A 24325-nucleotide genomic window follows, 5' to 3' on the forward strand; every position below is an offset into this window, starting at 1 on the left:
GGACCCAACAAAGTTCTAGGAAGCTACCCTAAGGACACGATCACATAAATGTGAAAATAGGAGTACACATGAATATACTTGGCTTATAATGATTCTTTGAGTGAAACCGACCTGAGTGTCTGCAAGAAATAACAAAAAGAACTGGTAAGTAAATTATGATATTTCAGGCAATGGGTAATGTGGGCTAATAAGGATGATACAACGAGTCACTTTTTAAGATATCTACAACATAGGGACGCCTGGGTCGCTCAGCTGGTTAAGTGCCCAACTCTTGATTTTGGCTCAGGTCATGATCTCAGGGTCGTGGGATCGAGCCCCACATCGGGCTCTACGCTCAGCCCAGAGCCCACTTGAGATCCTCTCTCCCTCTCTCTCTCCCTCTGACCCTCCCCCTGCTCAAGATCCATCAATCAATCAGTAAAATCTCTTTTTTTTTATTTTATTTTTTCAGTGTTCCAAGATTCATTTTTTATGCACCACACCCAGTGCTCCATGCAATCCGTGCCCTCCTTAATACCCACCACCAGGCTCACGCATCTTGCTGCCCCCTCCCCTCCAAAACCCTCAGTTTGTTTCTCAGAGTCCACAATCTCTCATGGTTTGTCAATCTTTAAAACTATATGTCTACAACATATTATTCAGTTAAAAAAAAAAAGGTTCATTATATGATGTCAACTACCTGAAAACCTGTTCACCAGACTCTGAAGTACAGCTTCTTCAGAATCATAAGGTCTTAAGTAATTTTAATGTTTTTGGCAATTTTCTACATCTTAAAAAAATTTTTCTTACAATCAGTACATATCTTTTGTACTATTCATTTATTTAATAGATATTTAATATTTATATATTTTATTTATATATTATAATAATAAATAAAATACAATAAATATTTAAATATTTAATTTATTATTTATTAATATTACTATATTATTATAATTATAATTATGTATAATTATAACATGTTATAATTATGACATAATTATTATTATTATTTATTAAATATTTAATAAATATTTACTGGATACTCACTATGCACCAAGCCCAGTTAAAGGTACTAAAGACACAATAGTGAACAAAACAGATGAACATCCTTGCCCTCACAGAGCTTATGTTCTCGTCAGGAAGATGGACAGTAATCAAAGTCAATGTATGTGAAATGTATACAGTTATAAAGAAAAAGCTGGAGAGAAAAAAATTAGGCAGGAAGGGGAGGAAGAAATATATGGAGGAAGCAGAGTAAAATTTTAGATGTCGTCACGCACGGAAGACCTGAGAAAGCGACTTCTGAGTGAAGACCTAAAGGGAGCAGAGGGGAAGCCATGCAATATCTGGGGGAAGAGCTTTCCAGGCCATGGGATTAGCAAGTGCAAAAGTCCTGAGGTAGAAACACACTTGTTACGTTCGAAGGACAGCAAAGGAGCCAATGAGCTGAAATGGAAAGAATAAGGGAGAATGGAAACAAAACCAGGTCCGATGAGCCCTCTAGGTAATAGAACATCCTTTGTCTTTACCCTGAGAGAGAAGAGAAGTCCCCGCAGGCCTCTAGGCAGAGGACCAATGAGATCTAATTTGTGTTTTTACAGGATCACTCCGGCTGAGAGGGGCACAGGCAGCAGCAACAAAATCACTTCAGAGGCTATTGCAAAAATCCCAGAGAGAGATGGTAGCCCCTTGAATCAGGTTAGTGGCAATGAAGGCAAATGGGAAGCCGTCAAAATGTAGACTGATTTTGCAGGTAGAGATGAGGGGACTTGTTGAAGGATCACACACAAAGCGTGAAAGAGTAAGAGGACCAAGGATGGTGACCAAGACTGTTGACCTGATGAAGTAGAGGAATGGAATTATCACCGGAGATGAGGAAAGGAGCAGGAGCATTCTGTGGGAACAGCACGAGCTCCGTTTGGTCCTGTTAAGTGTGAGATGCCCATTGGACATCCACATGACAATGTCCAGTAGGTAGTAAAAATATGTGGGTCTTTCTTGAGGTCCGAGAAAAGATCCAGGCTAGATACAGAAATGCGGGCATCACTAGCATTTAGATCATACTTAAAGTCATGAGATCAGCGAGAGACTGAATGTAGACAGAAACCAGAAGTGACGCAAGGACTGCATGCCCGGGCGCTCCAGTCTTTGGAAGTCAATGAGATGAGATGGGGAAAACAAAAGAGACCGTGGCAAGGCGGCTAGAATGGAAAGATACAAAGCAGGCGTGGGGAGTGTCCTGGCAGCCAGAAGAAGAAGGTGGTTCAAGGAGAGAGACCAACTGTGCCTGATATACTGGTAAGTCAAGTGAGATAAAGACTGACCATTTAATCCTCAATGTGGGATCACTGGTCACAGGAGTTTTGCTGTAAGGTTGGGGCGGGGGGAGAGGGGGAGAGGACAAGAGTTGGAGGTGTTGGGTCTTCTTTTTTTTAAGATGGAATAAGTAAAAGAAACATAAAGTATCTTATTATTAAAGTTATCTAAGTTATTACATGTAGAATTTTAAAAGTATATTTTTGGAACAAGTTCCCAGTTTTGTCTCGAGAATTACCTTTTGCCAGAACGAAGTGTGGGAAACCCACATTTCGTGATTTTTCTGCATAAATGGGTAATAAAAGCTAATGAGGAGTATTCGGGGTGGTCTGGAGTGGTCTGGGCTTCCAGGATATTTTTACAGCGAGCTTTTGAATAAACACCTCCCTCTCTGTGCCATTCCACCACCTCTAGTTAAACCTCTACTTACAGAAAATCTTCTAAATTCTGTATATGAGCACTTGCAGCCCCAATCGACCAGACATAAACATGCTTAGGACAATACCTTGTTTGTTAAGATTCCTGGTAGCATTTGGAAATGAGCTTGAGAAAAATTTTCAAGACTCCGAAGATATTTGACGTTCAAAATTTTTTTTTTTTCCAAATTGAGTTTCAGGACCAAATAAGGCAACAACACACCAGTACCTTCAAGGGCATATCCTGCTATCAGGAACTAGTATTTGAACACTAACAATCATGAAATATATGAAATACCCTTACTGTAAGTTCTCATCTAGTTCTGCAACTTTCTTCTTTAGCTCCTGGTTCTCCGTGATTGCAGTGTGAGCTGTGATTTCGGTTCTAATTTTAGAAGTGGTAAGTGCTGCTGCTTCTTCTTCTAGCTCCTGAACTCTGTCTCTCAGGGAGGTGAGGAGAGATGATTTTCTAGCATTATCTTCTCTGTAATTCTCCATTTCAGCTTTCAACTCTTGACAGGAGGCTTCTTTCGAAAGCATCTTGGATCGGAGGTCTCGAAGCTAACGTGGAAAACCCGTAAAAAGGAGGAAAAGGATTTCAGTGGCGTAAGTGTGAAGTACTTTTGAGAAACCCAAAACCATAATTTCAAATCTCGCTCTTTTGTTCATGACTTAATCTAACTGTATTTTCTTTTTTTTTTTTGTACATTTGTATCTGTATCACCAGATGGGAACTTACAACTAAACAGTGGACTTCATCTACTGTCTCTTTCAAAACCAACTGAGCAATGTCTTGGGGTGATTAGTGTCACTCAAGAGACTTCTGTGGTGTATTTTACAAAAAGCAATAAAATATTTTCAATGGTAACTCATTTCCTAAATCTGCATTGCTTTTACTGCTGCTGACAATGAAACAAGAAACCTACAAATTAAGATATTGTAATTTCACAGCCACAGCCGATTCTTAAGGAGGTACAGACTAGTTGACATGTCACCATATTTCTCCCACTTGTCTTCTGAACCTTACTGTGGGCAATAAAAAAAATTAATAATAAAAAAATAATAATAGATGTCTGGGGAAAACACAGAAGAAAAGGAAAATCCTTATAGGATTTATACAAAAGAAACATTTTAATTTTTATAAATTCTGTGGCATCAAAATACTGTACAACATATGGGCCCGATTAAGACGTCGGGTCCACCCTATAAGAAAACTTGATGAATGTGTATACTTCTTTGGAACTATGAGTAAACGTGCACACAATTTTTCACACACACATGATACCAAATCACCTGTCAGTGGATTCCTGGCAGGCCAGTGAAAGGACAGTTACCTCATGGGCAAGCTCGGACCCCCTCAAGCCCACCAGACCGTGAGCAGAGTGGATCAGAGGGACTCTCTCAGGAACTCCACAATAGACCTGATCCAGCCCCAATCATTGTCCTAGAATTCCCCCCACCCCCAGGCAATCTGAACTAACACTAGGAAGGGATCCAGAATTCCTTTCTAAGACACCCAGACTGCAAGCTAATCATGTTAAAGATACATATTCAGGGAGATGCTAAAAATGACCCAACACCAAGGCAACTTCAACCAAAGTCATCAGGTGCCCCCAAGTGTCTCAAGGCTGTGAAGCTCCTCCGACAGGGAGGATCCAGCCCATGTCACCTCGCTCTGCACCACAGCAGGTGCACCACCTTTCAGGAATTTTCTCTACAAGGGGAGTAGGCGCACCAAAGGAGTATCACCTTTGCCAAAAGGTATAAAGCTGTGTCCTCCCAACCTATTTCTAATCACATCTATACTCTGTTTCACTCTCTAAGAAGCTAAAGTGGCCCATTTCTAAGTCACAAAGATGCATAGTCTTACCTCGGACTGAGCGCATTCAAATTTGACCAAAGTTGCCGCCAGTTCGCTTCGAGCATTTTCGGCCACATTCCGATAGTGGTTTAACTGCTCCCGAGTGACTGGGACTTCCAAGGGACGGTTGTAAACTTCCTGACAGGGTTCCCCCAAAAGACAAAACAGAAAGAAGAGTTTTAAACAACATTTTCTGTGCAGCTATGCAAAGCAAGATTACACAGAGAGCATTCTTTGTAGCCCCCGATGTCTCGAAAACGCTACCCAGGACATGTCTTCGTATCGCTTCACTCTCAAAACTCTGAAGGAGACAGGAGCGGACCAGGAAGGAGTGACGTGCTCTCACAGACGGCATTTAAGAATTGGCCTTTGCCACTATAGAGAGCTTCCTTCCACTCAACTCAAATGCCTCTGACCAGACCTCTGACCAGAACGGATCGAGTCCCCACAGGACTGTCGGAACAGACACAGTATGACAAGGTCCACAGCCGAGAGGCAGATTTCATTGTCCTTGCGTTTCCAGACTACAAAAATGATCAACTCACCTCATCTTTTGACTAACGGGCATCATTTGTTTACCAAAGGGATCATGTGAGTTGAAGGCAAAAGGCTGTCTCCTTCCTAATTATTCACTAAACCATTTATTCTCAATCTCACAGCCTCTCTGGGGATCATGACTCATGAAGGTGACTCAGATGAACTTGGGAGACCAGCGATCGTGGGGCAAGGCCTGAGGAGACCTCGTCCCACCCACCAGGCAACAGCCCTCAGCTCCACGGACGGCTGCCAACGCAGAAACGTGGATCCGAGCCGGGCCCAAATTTTTCCAATTTTTCAAGACAAGTCCTATATCCAGACTTTCTGAAGTAAAAATTCCCAGTTTTTTCAACTTGGCAACTAATTTCAATGTTTAAAAAAGAAACACCGTAGGAGCCAAATAAACACATCTGCAGAGCAGATTTGATGGGTTTGGCCTGTGGGTCAGAGTCGACGAACTCTGGTTCTGTTACTTACGCCATGAGGCCTGCTTCTTTCAAGAATTATTCCTGACCTTGGACAGGTAGATACCTATGCCTACCTCTGTCAAGTTTCGAAGGCCTGTGGTCTTTGCAAAAAACACACAGAAAAGCCATTCATTTTTGAAGGAATATGAGAGAGGTCACACAAAGCAGGTTTTCCTGGAATTATCTACGAGGCCTCAGGGGACACACGAGTAAAACTAACTGGTTGACGGCTGCCCAGCTCCTGAACTGCCAAAGACTACTGTTTGGAAATACTGGAGAATGCAAAAGTCCTCTCAAAGCCCTTCACTTGACAACAAGTGTTGTCATGACTCGTGTGTTCCGACACACGAAATGCCAAACAAAACCTTCAGTGCACCTAGTAACAGCCCGTGTTTGCCAATCACAACATATCCAAGAAGATGGTAGGTGTGTACTCCTGGGGAGAAAGCATAAAAGGTTGAACGACATCTAATGAGAGAACCACATCCTGGTCAGCCTCACTTTATACTCAGAAGTGACTTTCCCACCCCTAACCACCACAGCAACATTTCCCAAACAGGCCACATAAGGACTGTGGCCACTTATGAGAGGTATGAAGTAGAGTGTGTAGGACACATCGTTTTATTTTACGTCTTTAAAGATTTTATGTAGGGGCGCCTGGGTGGCTCAGTGCATTAAGCCTCTGCCTTCAGCTCAGGTCATGATCTCAGGGTCCTGGGATCAAGCCCCGCATCGGGCTCTCTGCTCAGCAGGGAACCTGCTCTCCCACTCCACCCCCCCATCTTGCCTGCCTCTCTGCCTACTTGTGATGTGTCAAATAAATAAATAAAATCTTTAAAAAAATAAATAATAAATAAAGATTTTATGTATTTATTTATTTGAAAGAGACAGAGAGTGTAAGCAGGGGGAGGGGCAGAGGGAGAGGTGGGGAGAGACTCTCAAGTAGGCTCCACACTGTGCACAGAGCCCGACCCGGGGCTCAATCTCACGACCCTGAGATCATGACCTCAGCTGCAATCAAGAGTCAAATGCTTAACCAACTGAGCCTCCCAGGCGCCCCTGTATGGCACATCATTTTATAAAATTCATTAGGAAAATAAGTTCTTCAATAGCTATCATTATTTTTCCAATGACTAGCATCCCTTTTCAGGGAATGACGCAATCATTCTATCATGTTATATCTCCTTCTTATGGAAAAGTATTATCCATTGGACATAATATTAAAAGCCACACAAGACAGGTCAGATACGGCCCTTCATTTTAGGAGGTTACGCTCTAGAGCAGAACACCACCAGAAATCATTTACATCTTCAGATGCAACAACACAGTAAGATCTCATGACCACGGATGCCGGGACATGGCCCACATTAGACAGATCACCGAGTTTAGAAGACAGTTGCTGGGTCTACATCACCCTTCGAAGTCCAACAGACTAGAGGTGATTCATCAACAAATATTTACTGAAAACGTACTGAAGGCCAGGCACTGAGCTTACACCCTACTAAGAAAAAGAGCATTTATCAGACAACCACACTAATGATTACATAATTACAAACTGAAATGCGTGCAAGAAAGAAAAAAAGGAGCAAACAAAGGAAAGTGTGACTTACAGTCAGAGATGTGAGAAGGAAAGATTTCCCCAAAGAAGTGATAACCAAGTAGGTATTAAATAGGCAAGAGGTAATGAAGCAGGTGCAACACACATCATTCCAATAGTCAAAAGTCTGAGCAAGGGTCCTGCGGCAGGAACAGGTTGTGTAGTCAAAGATCTGAGCAAAGGCAGTGAGGCTGAGGGACAAGAGCAACATAAGAACAGTGGCTTGATAAGAGAATCCTAATGCCACAAAACAAACTGAGGGTTGCCGTGGGGGGGGGCGGGGTGGGTATGGATATTGGGGAGGCTATGTGCTAGGTGAGTGCTATGAAGTGTGTAAACCTGGTGATTCACATACCTGTACCCCTGGGGCTAATAATTCATTATATGTTTATAAAAAAATTTTAAAAATTATTAAAAAAAAAAAAAGAACAGTGGCTTGAAGGGCAGCTCTGACCTCATTCACATGTGGTAGTGCCAGGTAGGGCTTCTTTTTCAGAATATTCCTGGCTATTCTAACTTGTGCGTCCTGCCATATGAAACACAGAATCCACTTATCAAACTCCCAAAAATCCTGTTGGTGTTTTGGGGGGGACCATGATAATTTTAGAGATAAACTTAAGAACAGACATCTTTTAAATATCAAGGCTTCCAACGAAAATCACGTTTTTTCTTCCATTTGTTCAGGAATTCTTCTATGTCTCTTAGTAGCTGTGATGACTAAATTTTATGTGTCCACTTGACTGGGCCACAGGGTGTCCAGATACTTGGTTGAACACCATTTTGGGTGTGTCTGTGAGAGAGTTCCTGTGAGGTTAGCGTTTGAATTGGTAGACGGAGTAAAGCAGATTGCCCTCCCCAGTGTCAGTGGGTCTCCTCCAGTCCACTGAAGGCCTGAGTAGAACCCAAAAGGCTGAGGAAGGAAGAATTTGCTCTCTGTGTCAGGCTGTCTTCGAGCTGCGACGTCAACGTCTTCCCCTGCGTTGGGACTCAGACTCAGCCTGAACTTACACCATTATTCCATATCGTGAATCTCTTTCTACAAATCTATAGGAAAAGGAAAAAATTATAGAGAGAGAACCCTGCCTGAGTGCTAGAGACACCTCTGGGCTGAGAGGGCGCCGGGGTGTACCACAGAAACCCACTCCCTCAAGACCCTCCGAGGTAGCCTGACAGAGAAGAAACGAATGGCAGTAGCAGGAAAGGTGACGGGGACACGGAAAGACAATCCAGAAGCCGAAAGAAGAATACATGCACGTATTCCTTTATGACTAAGCTCTTCGTCTCAGCCCTCCAGCCACCCGACAGATCCTAACGAAGTGTTCGTCCCATCTCCGAGATACCTCCAGCTCGGTTTGGAATTCTTTCACCTGAGCTAAGAGCTGTGCTGTTGTTACGGCTCTTTACTTTCTGGGTTTGTCCTGGATTTCTACTTCATGACACCAGGCTCAGAGCACCGTCTGCATTCAGGGCTGACACTCACGGGCGGACCCCCCGGTGGCGGGCCAGGTCAGACTGGGCGGTCCCTTTGCTCTACCAGCCATCGCCTATTTTCACCATCCTCCTTGTCTATGTTATTTCTACTTGGGGGAATTTCTTGAGGTTTTCGTGAACACTCAGTTTTCTGGGCACTTGAAAAGGTGTTTTCTCTGCCTTCGGGGCTCGGAGCCCACCATCCAGCAGTCAGTCCTACCTTGCTTGTTATTTGAACTGGGCCCTTCTAGCAGGGTCTCATTTCTGTCCTTCACTCTGTCGTGAGTGGAGGGGTGAGTTTAACCTCCTGTCACTACTGAAAAGCTCTGCCACCTGGTATCGCTGGTTTTCTTGCTTTAGGAGTGCTGGTGCTGTCTGACTTGGTGCAAAGATTCAGAACTTATCCTCGTGGTGAGCTGTCCTGAGGAGCATCATAACACGCTCACGTATTCCTTTCTGCTCTGAATCCAGTCTTTGCTCATACTGAGACCGTGATCCCTGATTTCTTTTTGTTTGGATCTGACCACGTATCCCTCTGTTCCATATTTTGATCTTCAACCTCCCTGGATCACTTTGTTTTTCATGTCCCCTAATACAGCCGGGTTTGACATTGCAATTGATCCCAAAATTCTTTTTCCCGTCCTGGATGTCTCCGTGACGTTTCCACCTGTTCATGGAACAGATAAATTTGGTCTTAGGTCTGCTGCATTATTTTGTGTTATGCTTCTTGTTTTAATCGCTTTTCCATACATCCGTTTGCTTTGCTTTGTTTGGTCAGATCATGGGGAAGGTTTGTATTTTTGTTCTAGTTATTTGTTTGAAACTGTAAGTAATACCATTTAGACAACAGCTGCTGATTCACTACAAGAGCCTAAATTCCCTTCCTTGCCCCTCTCGTCCCCTCCCTTACAACTTCTAGTTTTTGATCTTTATATTCTCATTCCAAATACCTGCCAGTGTACCAACAAAACTATTAAATGGAAGAAACCAAAATGCTTATGCTACCTCTCCCCTTTCTTCCTCTCTTACTCTGGCTTGTCTTCTTTTCAGGGGATTCTAATAATGCACCTGCTTAATCTCCTCTCTATGTACTCCATTTCATTCATTTCTTCCCTGTCCCTTTTTAATTCTTTATTTCCATTCCATCTCTCTTACTCTCCCCATTTCTTCTCTATGCTCACCTTCCTGCCTGTGTCCCTTTTTGTCTTATTATTATTTCTGCAATGGCTTCACTTTTTCTTTCTTTTTTTTTTGGGGGGGGGGTCTTTTCTTTCCCGAGCCCAGCCCAGGTCACATTTCTACTCCTCTCCTCATCTTGCTGTATCCTCCTTGAAGTCCTGTATCATTGCTTTCTGAACGTGCTTCGGGCACGTGTTGGCTTTATTCAATTGTTTTATTCATAATGAATGCTTGGTCGTAAGCTTTCCCATGTTGTTTCCTTTTGGATTGCTCATTAGAAGGTGAGTGCTTGCTGGGCCCGCCGTGGAAGAGGTTAGTGTGCACAAAGCGACAGGACGGTAAAGTCATTCATGTTTCAGCGAAGACACAGGATTTGTGTACAACTTCCTTTGACCTCTCTTTCGTTCCAGCCCATGGAGGGCTTATCACAATGCAGACTTTCCACGAGCCCCAAGCTCCACAGCATCCTACAAATCTGGCTCGCAGCGTGACTTTTACTTGGCTCTCCCTCTTCTACTTCGTGGAAGCCAGGGAGGTGTAGAGAAGCTCCCCTTCCCAGGCCACACATCTCCATCCTCTCTTGCAAATGAGAGATTCTGGATCCACTCCTCCGAGTTTGCCACTCGCCTTTGCAAAAGAAGCTTTCCCAGCCCTTCCCACCCTCCCGCACGCACCTCCCTCAACCTTTGCTGCTTGGGAAAGGCTCGCCACCTACTTTGTCTCGCAAGATTGCGGCCACCTCCTGGATGGGCCAACAGTGGCATTGCTTCTCATGGTCTTTGTTGCTTGTGACTAATTTCCAGGAATAGAAGGGAGAAATGTTATCTGTACGTCACCACTTTTAAACTAGAAGTACCTACATAGATAGAATTTTTTTAACTAAATGGCCCTTTGGTCACTTAGCGGCATTAGAAAAAAATGTCCTTTCAAATATTTTCATTTTGGAAAAAAAAAAACCCTAGTTATAACAATGTGATACTCAATAGGAAATCAACTGAAAGACCAACAGAAACCCCAAGAACAGTCTTTAGTCTCTGGTGCTCAGAAGAATCTAGTGTATGGAAAAAGTGGAGAAAAGATATTGGTCAATAAATAATGAAGCTAATTATTAAAGAACAAAAGAAAGAAATTTTAGAGTTGTATTACACATTATAAGCCAAAATAAATTTGAGATAGACTTGAAGCACTGAATATTAAAAATACAATAATAAAAGTACTATTTGTACGTATCTTATCTTGAAAAGGGCTTTCTAAGCATAAGCAATGAAAGAACATCAAGAAAAATGATATGACAAAAAATTTTGAAACTTCTACACATTAAAAATATGTAAACAGAATTTAAAGTGAAGAGCAAACTGGAAAAATATCCACAAAAATAATACAAAGAGTCAAAACCATAATATGCAAAGAACTCCCTCAAACTAATAAGAAAACAAATACCGCAGAGAAAAATTACATAAAAGAACTAACAATTATCAGAAGAACTATAAATGCCTAATAAAAGAGAAGTATTCAGGGCACCTGGGTGGCTCAGTGGGTTAAGCCTCTGCCTTCGGCTCAGGTCATGATTCTCAGGGTCCCGGGATCGAACCCCACATCAGGCTCTCTGCTCAGTGGGGAGCCTGCTTCCCCCCCTCTCTGCCTGCCTCTCTGCCTACTTGTGATCTCTCTCTCTGTCAAATAAATAAATAAAATCTTTAAGGAAAAAAAAGAGAAGTATCCTTCTTCCGTGGTCATCAATTAAATACAAATTATACTACCAGTGAGTTATTACTTCTGGTCTTTAAAATTGGCATTTTTTAAAAGATTTTATTTATTTATTAGAGAGAGAGAGATCACAAGTAGGCAGAGAGGCAGGCAGAGAGAGAGGAAGGGAAGCAGATTCCCTGCTGAGCAGAGAGCCCAACGCGGGGCTCGATCCCAGGACCCTGAGATCATGACCTGAGCCAAAGGCAGAGGCTTTAACCCACTGAGCCACCCAGGAGCCCCTAAAATTGACATTTGAAATACACTTAATAATCAAGTGTATTAAAAGATAGTTCTAAAAAATAAGAGGGAGAGAGAGAGAGTGACAGTTCTGTGAGAAACACATGCTGTCACACTACTCATAGAAAGATAAGCTGGTATAAAATTTCCAGAAAAAGATTTCATAATATGTATCAATGAAATTTAAACTAATACTCTTTGCCCGAATGAGTTTCCTTCTCATAATCTTATCTAAAGAAAGGGAAATACACCAAAAGATTAAAGACAAAGATATTCAGAAAGGCAATCATTAGCAAAATTTTCCAAAAATTTTCAACAGCAAAATTGAATTAGAGTTCAAGAACAGAAGCATGTTAACTTGAAGAAAAAAGAAAAATAAAATGTTACAGTCACACAATAAAATTACATTCAGTCATTAAAAATCATGTTGTTGGAGGATCTTTAATGACATGGGAAAATGTAATATAATTTTAGTGAAAAGAGATGAAATATAAAATTACACATGCAGTTTCATCCCAGTCATGTACAAAAATTTATAGATATAAATCACTAAATAACAGACTGAAAGAAATTATTTTATATGTATCAAAGGATTAAAACATAGAATATTTTTTTAAAGATTTATTTATCATTGGGGGGGCAGAGAGAGAGAATCTCAAGCAGACTCCCCAATGATCACAGAGTTAAAACCTTGAATATTTTGAACACTTACAAATTAATAAGAAAATCAATAAAATGAGCATACATATAAACAGAGAATTCTCATTAAGAGAAATACATAAAAAGATACATAAAAAGACCCTTCAACCTCCCTAATAATCAGGTGAATAAGAATTAAAACAAAGACACACCATTTTTGGTACATCAATTTGAAAAAAATAGATTTGATAATGACAAGTATTAGCAAAATATAAAGAAAGGGTTATCTTCATATGTAGCTGCCAGGAATAGGAAATAGTTAAACCCTTTGGATGCTCTACTGGTTTCACTGTATTAAAATCAATGTATTGAGGCATCTGGGTGGCTCAGTCGGTTCAGTGTTCGACTCCTGATTTCAGTTCAGGTGGTGATCTCAGGGTCATGGGATCAAGTTCCATGTTGGGCTCCACACTGAGAGGGGAGCCTGGTTGAGATTCTCTCTCTCCCGCTCCCTCAGCCCTTCCCACCCCTCATGCACACACATGCATGCTCTCTCAAATAAATAAATAAACAGGAGTTAAAAAAATAAAATCTATACAGGAGTTAAAAAAATAAAATCTATGCATTCTATGTATTAAATGTAAACATTATCCAACTGAGCAGTTCTACTCTCCAATTATCTCCCCATGAAAAATACTCATACATATGCATAAAAATATGTTAAGGATTTTCATTATACTATGGTTTATAATAACAAAAGAAGGAAGGGAGGAGGGCTAAAACCATACAAATTTCCACTGACAGGGAAATTACTAAAACAAGGCATTTGCATACTATGGAACACTGTGCAACACACAGGGTGAGCTAGATCGTATGTTTGAACACAATAATATCTCCATGATTCATCACTGAACAAAAATAAGAAAGTGCAGGGGCGCCTGGGTGGCTCAGTGGGTTAAGCCTCTGCCTTCGGCTCAGGTCATGGTCTCAGGGTCCTGGGATCGAGCCCCCCATCAGACTCTCTGCTCAGCGGGGAGCCTGCTTCCCCTCTCTCTCTGCCTGCCTCTCTGCCTACTTGTGATCTCTGCCTATGAAATAAATAAATAAAATCTTAAAAAAAAAAAAAAAAGAAAGTGCAGACCCATGGTTTGACACTCTTTGACATAAAACATAAAAAGGGGTCAATGTACTATTTATTTTCCATAAATATATGTAGAGAGAAAAATAAAAAGAAAAAGGTCTGAGAGCATACACATCACCTCAATAACAGTACTTAACTCTGGGGGTGACACTAGAATTGGAGCTGGGTGTAGGGAGAAGGCAATGGTTTCATTTTTTCAAGAAGGATGTATTTATGCATTATTTGTATAATTAAATATTATTTAAAGAAAAGAAAAATATTGGAAAGAAAATGTTAACTGTAGTTATCTTTTAGTTATAGAACTAGATTTTATTTTCCTCTTTCTTCTATATTTCTATATTTTCCAAATCCTTTACAATGACCATGGATTACTTTCTTAATCAGAATAAATGTCTCCCCCTTAATTCACACACAAAAAATAAGAACAAGGGCAAGGATAGACAAAAACCACAAACCCACAATGAACTGTCTTTATGAGGAACACGAGCACAAAGAAGCAACCCCAGACAGCAAAGAAAACTCAACACACGTGACAGCAGACATTTCAGGGGAGTTTTTCTCTTAGGGAAGCCTTGGTGTAGTTAGCAAACTTTTTTGAAAATTCTTCAACTTTTTCTACAAGCATTAAATAATCTTCACTTCCCAAAAAAACTAATTTTACCCTATTCAAAATCGGCAAGATTAAAAATTTATCCATTTGTCCTCCTATGAGGATAATCTATTAGGTATCTCTCAGCTAGGCTATGAAGCAATTTTATATTAATTTTAGAAAGCCAACTACATATTATTTGATTCTGCTACTGATATTATTATGATAATGACAGAAATTGACTCACAGGGTGGCTCATAGTCCGCTCAGAATAGAGGATGGTTTCAAAGCTCAATGGCATCGAGGAGACATAAATTTATTCATAATTTAGTACACAATGTGCCCAATTATCTGACCTGGGGACAATGTCTTGGACCAGTCTTGCTACTATGATATTTAGTTGTCTTATTACTCCCATGGACAAAAAAATGAGAAGAAAATCACTGTCTGCCTGTGACACACAAAATCTCCTAATCCATTCCTATCTCTCTATGCTATAACCAATCTTCTCTTTGTTCCAGCATTATTCCACACTGCAGTGCACAAGTGTGTGACCAAGGGTCTCTCAGTATGGAGTGTTTCCTGGAGTCTCAGTGTCTGTCTGTCTGTCTCTCTCTCCCCTCCCTCCCCCCTTCTTCAAGCTTCCAGGGCTGTCCCAGTCAGCAATCCCTTCTCAGACCTTCTCCCCTACTCTCCAACCTCTTCCCACCAAATACAGTTTCTTCCCTAGTTTACAGCATAAATTAAGTCTTGCAAATTGTACTTCTCCAACATAATCAGTGCTCTAGTCAATTTTTGACCACTCATCTGTTCTTATCCCCAATTTGAGGGACTTTCCTGGTCCTCCTGCTTTCGTTTCTTTGTATATGTGGATTTGGTTTCTGGGGATCACTAGTGCCTGAGGGGCATAGTGTGATGTGTGCGGAACCCAGGAAATAAATCCTTGCAGTTGTGGGAAAAGTTTTAGAAGAGACATTTCTACACAAGTTTTGTGGAAAAGCTGATCTATTATTTTCATATTATTTTCCAATTTCTTGGCTCTTAGATGTCACTCTTATTCATTTAAAAACCCTTCTAAGGAGGATGAAAGAGTAGGAAGACCCTAAGCTCACCTCGTCCCTTAGATACAACTAGATAATAGCCATATCAGTGTAAATAACCCAGAAAATGACACAGGGACTGGCCAAATAGATTCTCCACAGTTAAATGTAGAGAAGAGGCCTCATAGAAGAGGGTAGAAAGGGCAGAGACAAAGTCAGGAGGAAACAGACCTGCAGAACTGTCCCCAGAAGGCAGAGGGAACATCACAGATATAGAGAGAGGAGAGAAACAGACTCTCACAAGAGGGAGCCTGCACAAAGAAGATGAATCCTCATAACATTTGGCTTTGAAAATTAGAGGGACCAAATTCTATGATTTCTTGCCATCAGTGGGCCTTAAAACTTGGAACTTTAAAAATAGCAGGCTTGCAGGAGAGCCAGGAGCACAAGAGGAAACTGAGTCCCTGCACTTAAAGAGCCAGTGCAACAAATAACCCCACGGAGACATAGCATGGAAGCGGATTTTGAAAAACACCTGGGGTATATGGAACAGAGATTTGTTTACTAATCGCAGAGCATGGGTTAGTGGGGCAGGGATCACTGGGAGACCTCTCCGGGAACACAAGAGCTGGCAGCATCATTTCCCTCCACTCCTCCTCACCATAAACACTTTCACTATATAACTTGCTAACAGTGTGCCCTGCCCACATGTTTTCCTGTGAAGCCAGGCCAGTGTATGCCATGCTAACACAACACATCCAGCCACCGCACTCTTTTGCAGATCCAATCCTGCTGCAGGTCACCTCCCAGTGATGCAGACCTTGCTGGCACTACGCACCCTACCCCCCACACTCTCCTGAGGTTCGGTGCTATTCTATCTCTGCTAAACACCTGGTCTGATTCAACTTAAGCCCAAGGTGGCCTTAGACTGTCCCACTAACACCACAGGAACAAAACACTGCCCATAACAGGCAAAGGTTGCCATTGAAGATGACCTGCCTAATGGCAAATGGGGTTCAGTCACAACATCAGTGTGCACAGACACACACAGGAGACACCCCTGAAGTGCCAGGTGCTGGTGAACAGGGGACACTGAAGCACAGGGCATTACAGGACATCTTTTTTATAAGGCCGCTATTTTCACTAGCAGAAGGCATAGCTGACTTTTCTAACACAGAGAAACAGACACAAAGAGTTAGACAAAATGAGGAGACAAAGGAATATGTTCCAAATGAAAGAATAGGACAAAAATCACAGCAAGAGACCTAAACGAAACAGAGGTAAGTGATATGCCTGATAGAGAATTTAAAGTAATGGTCATAAAAATGGTCACTGGACTTCAGGAAAAAGTGGAGGACCTCAGAGAGACCCTTAACAAAGAGATTTAAAAAAAAACACATTAAAAAAGAACCAATCAGAGATGAAGAATTCAATATCTAAATTTAAAAATAAATAGATGGAATAAATAGTAGACTAGAGGAAGTAGAAGAATGAATCAGTAACCCAGAGGACAGAGTAATGAAAAGCAATCAAGCTGAACAGGAGAGAGACAAAATAATAATAATAAATGAAAACAGACTTAGTTTTCATTTAATAATAAATGAAAACAGAAATCAGTGATGCCACCAAGTGTAATAACATTCACATTATAGGGATTTAACAAGGAGAAGAGAGAAAAAAGGGGGCAAAAAATTTATTTGAGAAATAATAGCTGAAAACTTCCCAAATCTAGGGAAGGAAACAGAAATCCAGATCTAGGAGGCACAGAGAACCCCCAACAAAATTAACTAAAAGAGGGCCACACCAAGACACATAATAATTAAAATGGCAAAGTGTAGTGATAAGAGAGAATTTTAAAAGCAGCAAGAGAAAAGAAAACAGTTACATATAAGGGAAACCCCATAAAGCTATTAGCTGATTTTTCAGCAGAAACTTTGCATGCCTCAAGGAAGGGACATGATACATTCAAAGTTCTGAAAGACAAAAACCTGCAGCCAAGAATACTCTATCCAGCAAAGGCTATCATTCAGAATAGAAGGACAGATAAAGAGTTTCCCAGACAAACAAAAGTTAAAGGAGTTCGTGATCTAGAAATGTTGAAAGGGACTCTTGAGTGGGAAGAAAAGATCATTAAGCAGGAGTAAGAAAAGTAGGAAATACAAATTCAGTAAAAATAAGCATATCTATAAAAATCAGTCAAGGCATTCACAAAATTAAAAATGTAAAGTATGACATCCAATACTAAAATGTGGGGGGATACGAGTGAAGAATGGACTCAGACTTAAGTGATCATCAACTCAACTGCTATATGCATATCATATATAATCCTAGTGGCAACCACATACCAAAGACCAATAGTAGATATGCAAAAAATAAAGAGATAGGAATCCAATGACATCACTAAAGAAAGCCAGCAAATGTTGAGAGAGGAGAGCAAGAGAAGAAAGGAACAAAGAACTACAAAACAATAAAACAAGTAACAAAATGGTAAAAAGTACATACTTACCAAATAATTACAAATGAATGTAAATGGATTGAACACCCCAATTAAAAGAAACAGGGTAATGAAATGGATTTTAAAAAGGAGACCCATCTATATGCTGCCCATTTAGGACCCATTTAGGACCTAACGGCACATGTAGATTGAAAGTGAAGGGATAGAAAAGTGTTTATCATGCAAATGGAAGCAAAGAGAAAGCCAGGGTTGCAGTAATTACACTGGACAAAATAGACTTTAAAACAAAGACTGGGGGCACCTGAGTGGCTCAGTGGGTTAAGCCTCTGCCTTCAGCTCAGGTCATGATCCCAGGGTCCTGGGATCGAGCCCCGCATCGGGCTCTCTGCTCAGCGGGGAGCCTGCTTCTCCCTCTCTCTCTGCCTGCCTCTCTGCCTACTTGTGATCTCTGTCTGTCAAATAAATAAATAAAATCTTTAAGAAAAAAAAAAAACAAAGACTGCAACAAGAGACAAGGAAAGACACTATATAATTAAGGAGAACAATCCAACAGAAAGATGTATCAATTGTAAATATTTATGCATCCAACGTTGGAGCTCCTAAATACATAAAATAGCTAACAGCAAATATAACAGAAGTAATCTATAGTAATGTAATAATAGTCGGGGAATTTAACAACCCCCTTCCATCAATGGATAGATCATTCAAACAGAAAATCAACAAAGAAATAGAGGTTTTGAATGACCCATTGGACCAGATGGATCTAGTAGATACATTCAGAACATTCCATCCTAAAACAGCAGAATACATATTCTTTTCAAGTGCACATGGAACATTCTCCATATGATCACATATTAGACCACAAAACAAGTCTCAACAAATTCAAAAAGACTGAAGTCATGCCATGCATCTTTTCTGGTCACAATGCTATGAAACTAGAAATCAACCACAAGAAAAAACCTGGAAAGAACACAAATATGTGGATGCTAAATAACATGCTACCAAACAGTGAATGGGCCAACCAAGAAATCAGAGAGGAAATACAAGAATACATCAAGACAAATGAAAATGAAAACACAACAGCCCCAAACCTTTGGGATGCAGTAAAAGCTGTTCTAGGAAGGTAGTTTATAGCAATACAGGCCTACCTTAAGAAGCAAACAAGAAAAAAATCTCAAATGAACAATCTAACCTTATACCTAACAGAGCTAGAAAAAGAACAAACAAAACCAGTAGAAGGAAGGAAATAGTAAGATTAGAGCAGAAATAAATGAAATAGAAACTTTAAAAAAAAAAAACAGAACAGATCAATGAAACTGGGAGCTAGTTCTTTGAAAAGACTAACAGGGACACCTGGGTGGCTCAGTGGGTTAAGCCTCTGCCTTCGGCTTAGGTCATGGTCTCAGGGTCCTGGGATTGAGCCCTGCATCAGGCTCTCTGCTAAGCAGGGAACCTGCTTCCCCTCTCTCTGCCTGCCTCTCTGCCTACTTGTGATCTCTGTCTGTCAAATAAATAAATAAAATCTAAAAAAAAAAAGAAAGAAAGAAAAGAAGAGACTAACAAAATTGATAAAACTTTAGCCAGACTCATCAAAAAAAGAAAAAAGAGAAGACTCAAATAAACAAAATCAGAAATGAAAGAGAAGAAATAACAACTAACACCACAGAAATACAATGGATTATAAGAGAATATTATGAAAAACAATGTGCCAATAAATTGGATGACCTAGAGGAAATGGATAAATTTATTTTTTTTAAGCATGGACTTTTTTCACTATTAACATATAATATATTTGTTCCAGGGGTACAGGTCTGATTCATCAGTCTTACATAATACACAGTGCTCACCACAACACATACCCCCCCAATGTCCATTACCCTGCCACCCCATCCCCCCAACCCCTCCACTCCAACAGCCCTCTGTTTGTTTCCTGAGATTAAGAGTCTCTTAGGGTGTGTCTCCCTCTCTGGTTCCATCTTGTTTCATTTTTTCCCTCTCTTCCCCTATGAAGCTCTGTCTTATTTCTCAAATTCCACATATCAGTGAGATCATATGATAACTGTCTTTCTCTGATTGATTTATATCACCTAGCATAATACCCTCTAGATCATCCACATCGTTGCAAATGTTAAAATTTCATTTTTGATGGTTGCATAATATTCCATTGTGTGTATATGTGTGTGTGTATACATACACACACACACACATATATATACACCACATCTTCTGTAATGAATAAATTCTTAAAAACATATAACCTCCCAAACTGAATCAGAAACAAATAAGAAATCTGAACAAACCAATTAACCAGCAATGAAATTGCATCAATAATTTAAAAACTCCCAACAAACAAAAGTCCAGAACCAGACGGCTTCACAGATGAATTCTACAAAACATTTAAAGAAGAGCTAATACCTGTTCTTCTCAAACTACTCCAAAAAATAGAAGAGGAAGGAAAACTTCCATATTCATTCTCTGAGGCCAGCATCACCCTAATGCCAAAACTAGATAAAAATACTAAAAAGAGATTGAGAGAGAACATGAAATACAGGCCAACATCTCTGATCAACATACATGCAAAAATCCTCACCAAAAATATTAGCAAACCAAATCCAACAATACATTTAAAAAAAATCATTCACTACAATCAAGTAGGGATTTATTCCTTGGATGCAAGGGTGGTTCAATATTTGCAAAGAAAATGAAAACACTAATTTGAGAAGATATACACGCCCCTATGTTTATACTAGCATTATTTACAGTAGCTAAGATACGGAAGCAACCCAAATTTCCATCAAGAGATGAATGGATAAAGACGACATTGGGTGAGTGGGTGGGTGTGTGTGTGTGTGTGTGAAGCAATATTACTCAGCCATAAAAAACAATGAGATGGGGTGCCTGGGTGGCTCAGTGGGTTAAAGCCTCTGCCTTCGGCTCAGGTCATGATCCCAGCGTCCTGGGATCGAGCCCCGCATCGGGCTCTCTGCTCAGCGGGGAGCCTGCTTCCTCCCCTCTCTCTCTCTGCCTGCCTCTCTGCCTACTTATGATCTATGTCTGTCAAATAAAGAAATAAAATCTTTAAAAAAAAAAACAATGAGATTTTTGTCATTTGTGATAACATAATGCTCGGTGAAATAAGTCAGACAGAGATAGAACCCATATGATTTCACTTACATGTGGAATCCAAACATCAAAACCAGTAAGAAAACAACCAAAAACAGAACATCTCTTAAATACAGAGAACAAACGAATGGTTGCCAGAAGGGAGATGGGGGGAGGGACGGATGATATAGGTAAAAGGGATTAAGAAATACAAATTTCCAGTTATAAAATAAATAAGTCATGGAGATTAAAAGTACAGCATCGGAAATATAGTCAATAATATTGTAATAACTCACATGTGATAGATGGTGACTATATTTACTGTGGTGAGCAATGAGTAATGTACAGAATTGTCTAATAACCATGTGGTGCTCCTGAAATTATTCTAACACTGTATGTCAACTGCACTTCCAATAATAAGTTTTTTTAAAAGCACACAAAAGTACTATAGGAACAGTACTATAAAGAAATGTACGAAACTGTATCCGTAACCTTTCTGATTGGTAATAATGTGGGTGACTTTTTTTTAAATTGATTTCACAGATAACTATTAACCAGAATAGATACAACAAGATGGATGAAGACGGGAGTGGTAATCGGAATAAAAATTTCTGCCTGGGTGTCCCATGAAAGCTCGGCAGAAAAGCTAATTCCAGCACTGGTCAGCTAGAGGAGGGGCCTGGGAAGGAGGGTAGCAGGCACCATAGGCAAGAAACAGTTCAAGATACATGGCAAGCTTAAACAAACTAACTTTCCACGTGACTGAAGGTTTGGCTAGATATTAGACAGGGGTAATGTGATTCCACTGACTTAAGGAGTCTGTCTATTACCCACCCTGTCTACAGAGGACAGTGTTTGTCCGCTAGGGGAGGAATCTGGTCGGGTACGCATGTCATCAAGTCTACTCTGTGGAATTGAAAAGGTTAGATCAGTACAAAGGGAGATGGGAGGAAGGGAGACCAGCCAGGAGGCAATTGCATCAGCCTACATTGATTTTTGGATGAAGCTTCGGCAAAGCCATTTTCAAGCCTCATGTTGAAACGCCTTACAATTATTACATCAGTTTAGAATATATGACAGTTGGAAGCTTGGGAAGTTGGAGTCAGACAGATGATCCCTCTACCCTCACGCGATGGGACATACTTCACTGGTCTCCGCGGGAAGCTGGATCCAGCTGATGAGGAATGCAATCTTCATACCCAGACAAGAGGTCCAGAAATATGTTTCTGATATTAACCAAGTTAATGGTGTCAGATGGCATTCAGAGGATTGGCTGAAGAGTGTGCATTCACACATTCTATGCTCCACTTCAAAATGATCCTTAAAAAGCCAGAAACTCAGAGAGAGGTCTACTCGGACCCCATTTGCTTTGATCCGGCTATAAAAGTGCTTTTACTGAGCAAGGAGGTGCCATTGCATTGTTTCGTGGGTCTTGAAATTTGTCATGGTTTCCTGTAGTGAATGGGTGTGTTACCGAGCAACTTGTTTGCGTTACCTTGTGGCCCTAGTGGATTGTGTGACCCCGGAGGGTCTGCTTGGAAGGGCCAAGTCAAAGGAAAATGCTACCTCGCACCAGCGCGCAGCCCCAAGAGCACATGCGTGATACCCTTTCCCATCCTCCCAAGCTCTCCCTCTTTTAATATTTCTTTACTGGCCATTTACTTCCTTTTCTCTTTTTGACATTGGATGAGTAATAAATCTGAAACTTGGGAGGGAGGTTAGAAATTATTTTCTGAGATCTGGACCCCTGGTAACCTGCAAAGATTATGAGAAATGCTAGCAAGGTGGGGACTTGCTTTTGGTTTAAAATCTTTCATAGTGCAGAAGCTCTTCGGTTCTTGGGGACTACGTTTCAGAACACCCGTAGAGTCGAAAGGAAGGCAACTTTGGGTTGTGAATGCTACTGGAGAGGGACAGGCCTGTGGGCTTCCTAACTCAGCCTACTGCTGGGGTAGGGGGCTCAGAAGATGCCAACAAGCCACAGGGGTTGATGGAATTTGGTACAGAATTTGGCAGATGAGAACGGGATGAGATTGTAGGGTGAATCAGATGGGAGGACTGGAGTATTGGTAAGAAGAACGGTCATCCATCCTTCCATTCATTCACTTACTCTACAAATAATCACTGAGCGTTTTCAGTAGGGTCCTGAGTAGTGCTAGGGACGACTTAGCGAACATCACAGTCTTCTGCGGGAAGGAGACATTAAATACTTAATTATGCATGTAATTTATTACTTGCTATTGTGTTAAGTGCTGTGAGGGAGAAGCCTCGGTTGCTATGGAGAATAGCTCAAAGACAGCACTGTGGTCAATGGGGTTTCGATTGGTCAGGTTCTGCAGAAAATTAGAGGAAAATGAGTTAGGAAGACTTTGAAATCACAAATATGAAAAGAGGGACAGGACTGCTGGGAAGGCGCAAACACTGTCCACCTGGTGATTTTCTTCCTTGGCTCTGATGCCTCCTTTCACCTTGCCCAGCTGCCTCCTGCTGTGCTCTAGTCCCGCCTGCACCGAGGACGTGCTACAGGTGCTTGCGAGGACGCAGGATGAGCTCCCGTCATAAAGGAGATTATGGACTCTGTTTCAGAAGAAAGGGCTTCCGAAATGGGAGTCTACTCACTTTCATCTGTCCTACAGAGCGTGCCACGGACATCCTTATACTCTTCTTGATAAGCCACGAGAGTGGCTAGGCACTGAGGTTTAAGGCTGGAAATCTGCCGTCAATCCAATCTATCCTGGACACAAAAGAGAGAAAAATTAATTCTAACAACTTGATTGTGGCTTGGTCTGTCTCTTTGCAAGGATTCTTGCAGGAAGGTGACACGTGATTTGATTTCTTTCTAAAGTGAAAGCTGGAGGGATTATACATTGCTAACATTTCCCTGCTATCTTTTTTTTTTCTTTTTTTTACAAAGCAGGCCTCTCTTGAGGCTTTGTTGCTCTCAAGAGTGTGTAAACTGGACGTCAGGGCTTCCTTCTTGCCGTGGCATTTTTATTGCGTTTTCTTTGGGCCGAGCTAAGGGCCAGCCACCCTGGAAAAGAAAGCAGGGCTCGAGCGCAACACATGGGCTATGTAGGTCACTTTCTCCCTCCCGCTTGTCCTTTGTTGGCTGGAGATTTTTTTTACAGTTAATGAAAACATCAGAAATCACTGAATTCTCATGTGAATCCTTGAAGGCACTTACTATTCTGGCTATAATATTATTTATATTCCACTTATTTTTGTGATGAACTTCTGTCCCAAATGTAGTCAAAAGGTTGTACTTGCATAACAAATGCATTCCAAGGACTGCTGGGAACTCAGTGATGCTGCTTTCGGTCTCTCCCTTCTTTCTGCACACGGAGGTTCAAGTCTGGGGTTTCCTGTTGCCTCTGCAGCCAGGAAGGAACGCACAAACATAATATTCGGTTTCTTAAGTCTGAAAATTAGGATGTGAAAATTGAGAACCTAATAAACCAGACTCTTTAAGCACACTTTCAGTAGCCTTTGATTTAATGAAAAAATTAATCTTAATGTTAAAAGTAGAGTCACTGTTCTTTAAAAGACCG

At 41.0% G+C, this 24325-nt stretch overlaps 1 protein-coding gene across 1 annotated transcript in view; it reads right to left on the reverse strand.

The window, feature by feature from the left end:
- Nucleotides 1-24325, reverse strand: part of CCDC170 (coiled-coil domain containing 170) — a 98819-nt gene that overhangs the window by 50214 nt on the left and 24280 nt on the right. Inside the window, exons 2-5 of the mRNA XM_080805727.1 lie at nucleotides 24045-24148; nucleotides 23397-23511; nucleotides 4585-4713; nucleotides 3019-3275 (exon numbers count right to left, since the gene is read on the reverse strand). Of these exons, the coding sequence (XP_080661853.1) occupies nucleotides 3019-3275; nucleotides 4585-4713; nucleotides 23397-23429 (419 nt within the window). The 5' untranslated portion in view covers nucleotides 23430-23511; nucleotides 24045-24148. The remainder of the gene's footprint in view (nucleotides 1-3018; nucleotides 3276-4584; nucleotides 4714-23396; nucleotides 23512-24044; nucleotides 24149-24325) is intronic.

The sequence above is a fragment of the Martes martes genome (genome assembly GCF_963455335.1).
Source record: "Martes martes genome assembly, chromosome: 6".
Taxonomy (NCBI): domain Eukaryota; kingdom Metazoa; phylum Chordata; class Mammalia; order Carnivora; family Mustelidae; genus Martes; species Martes martes.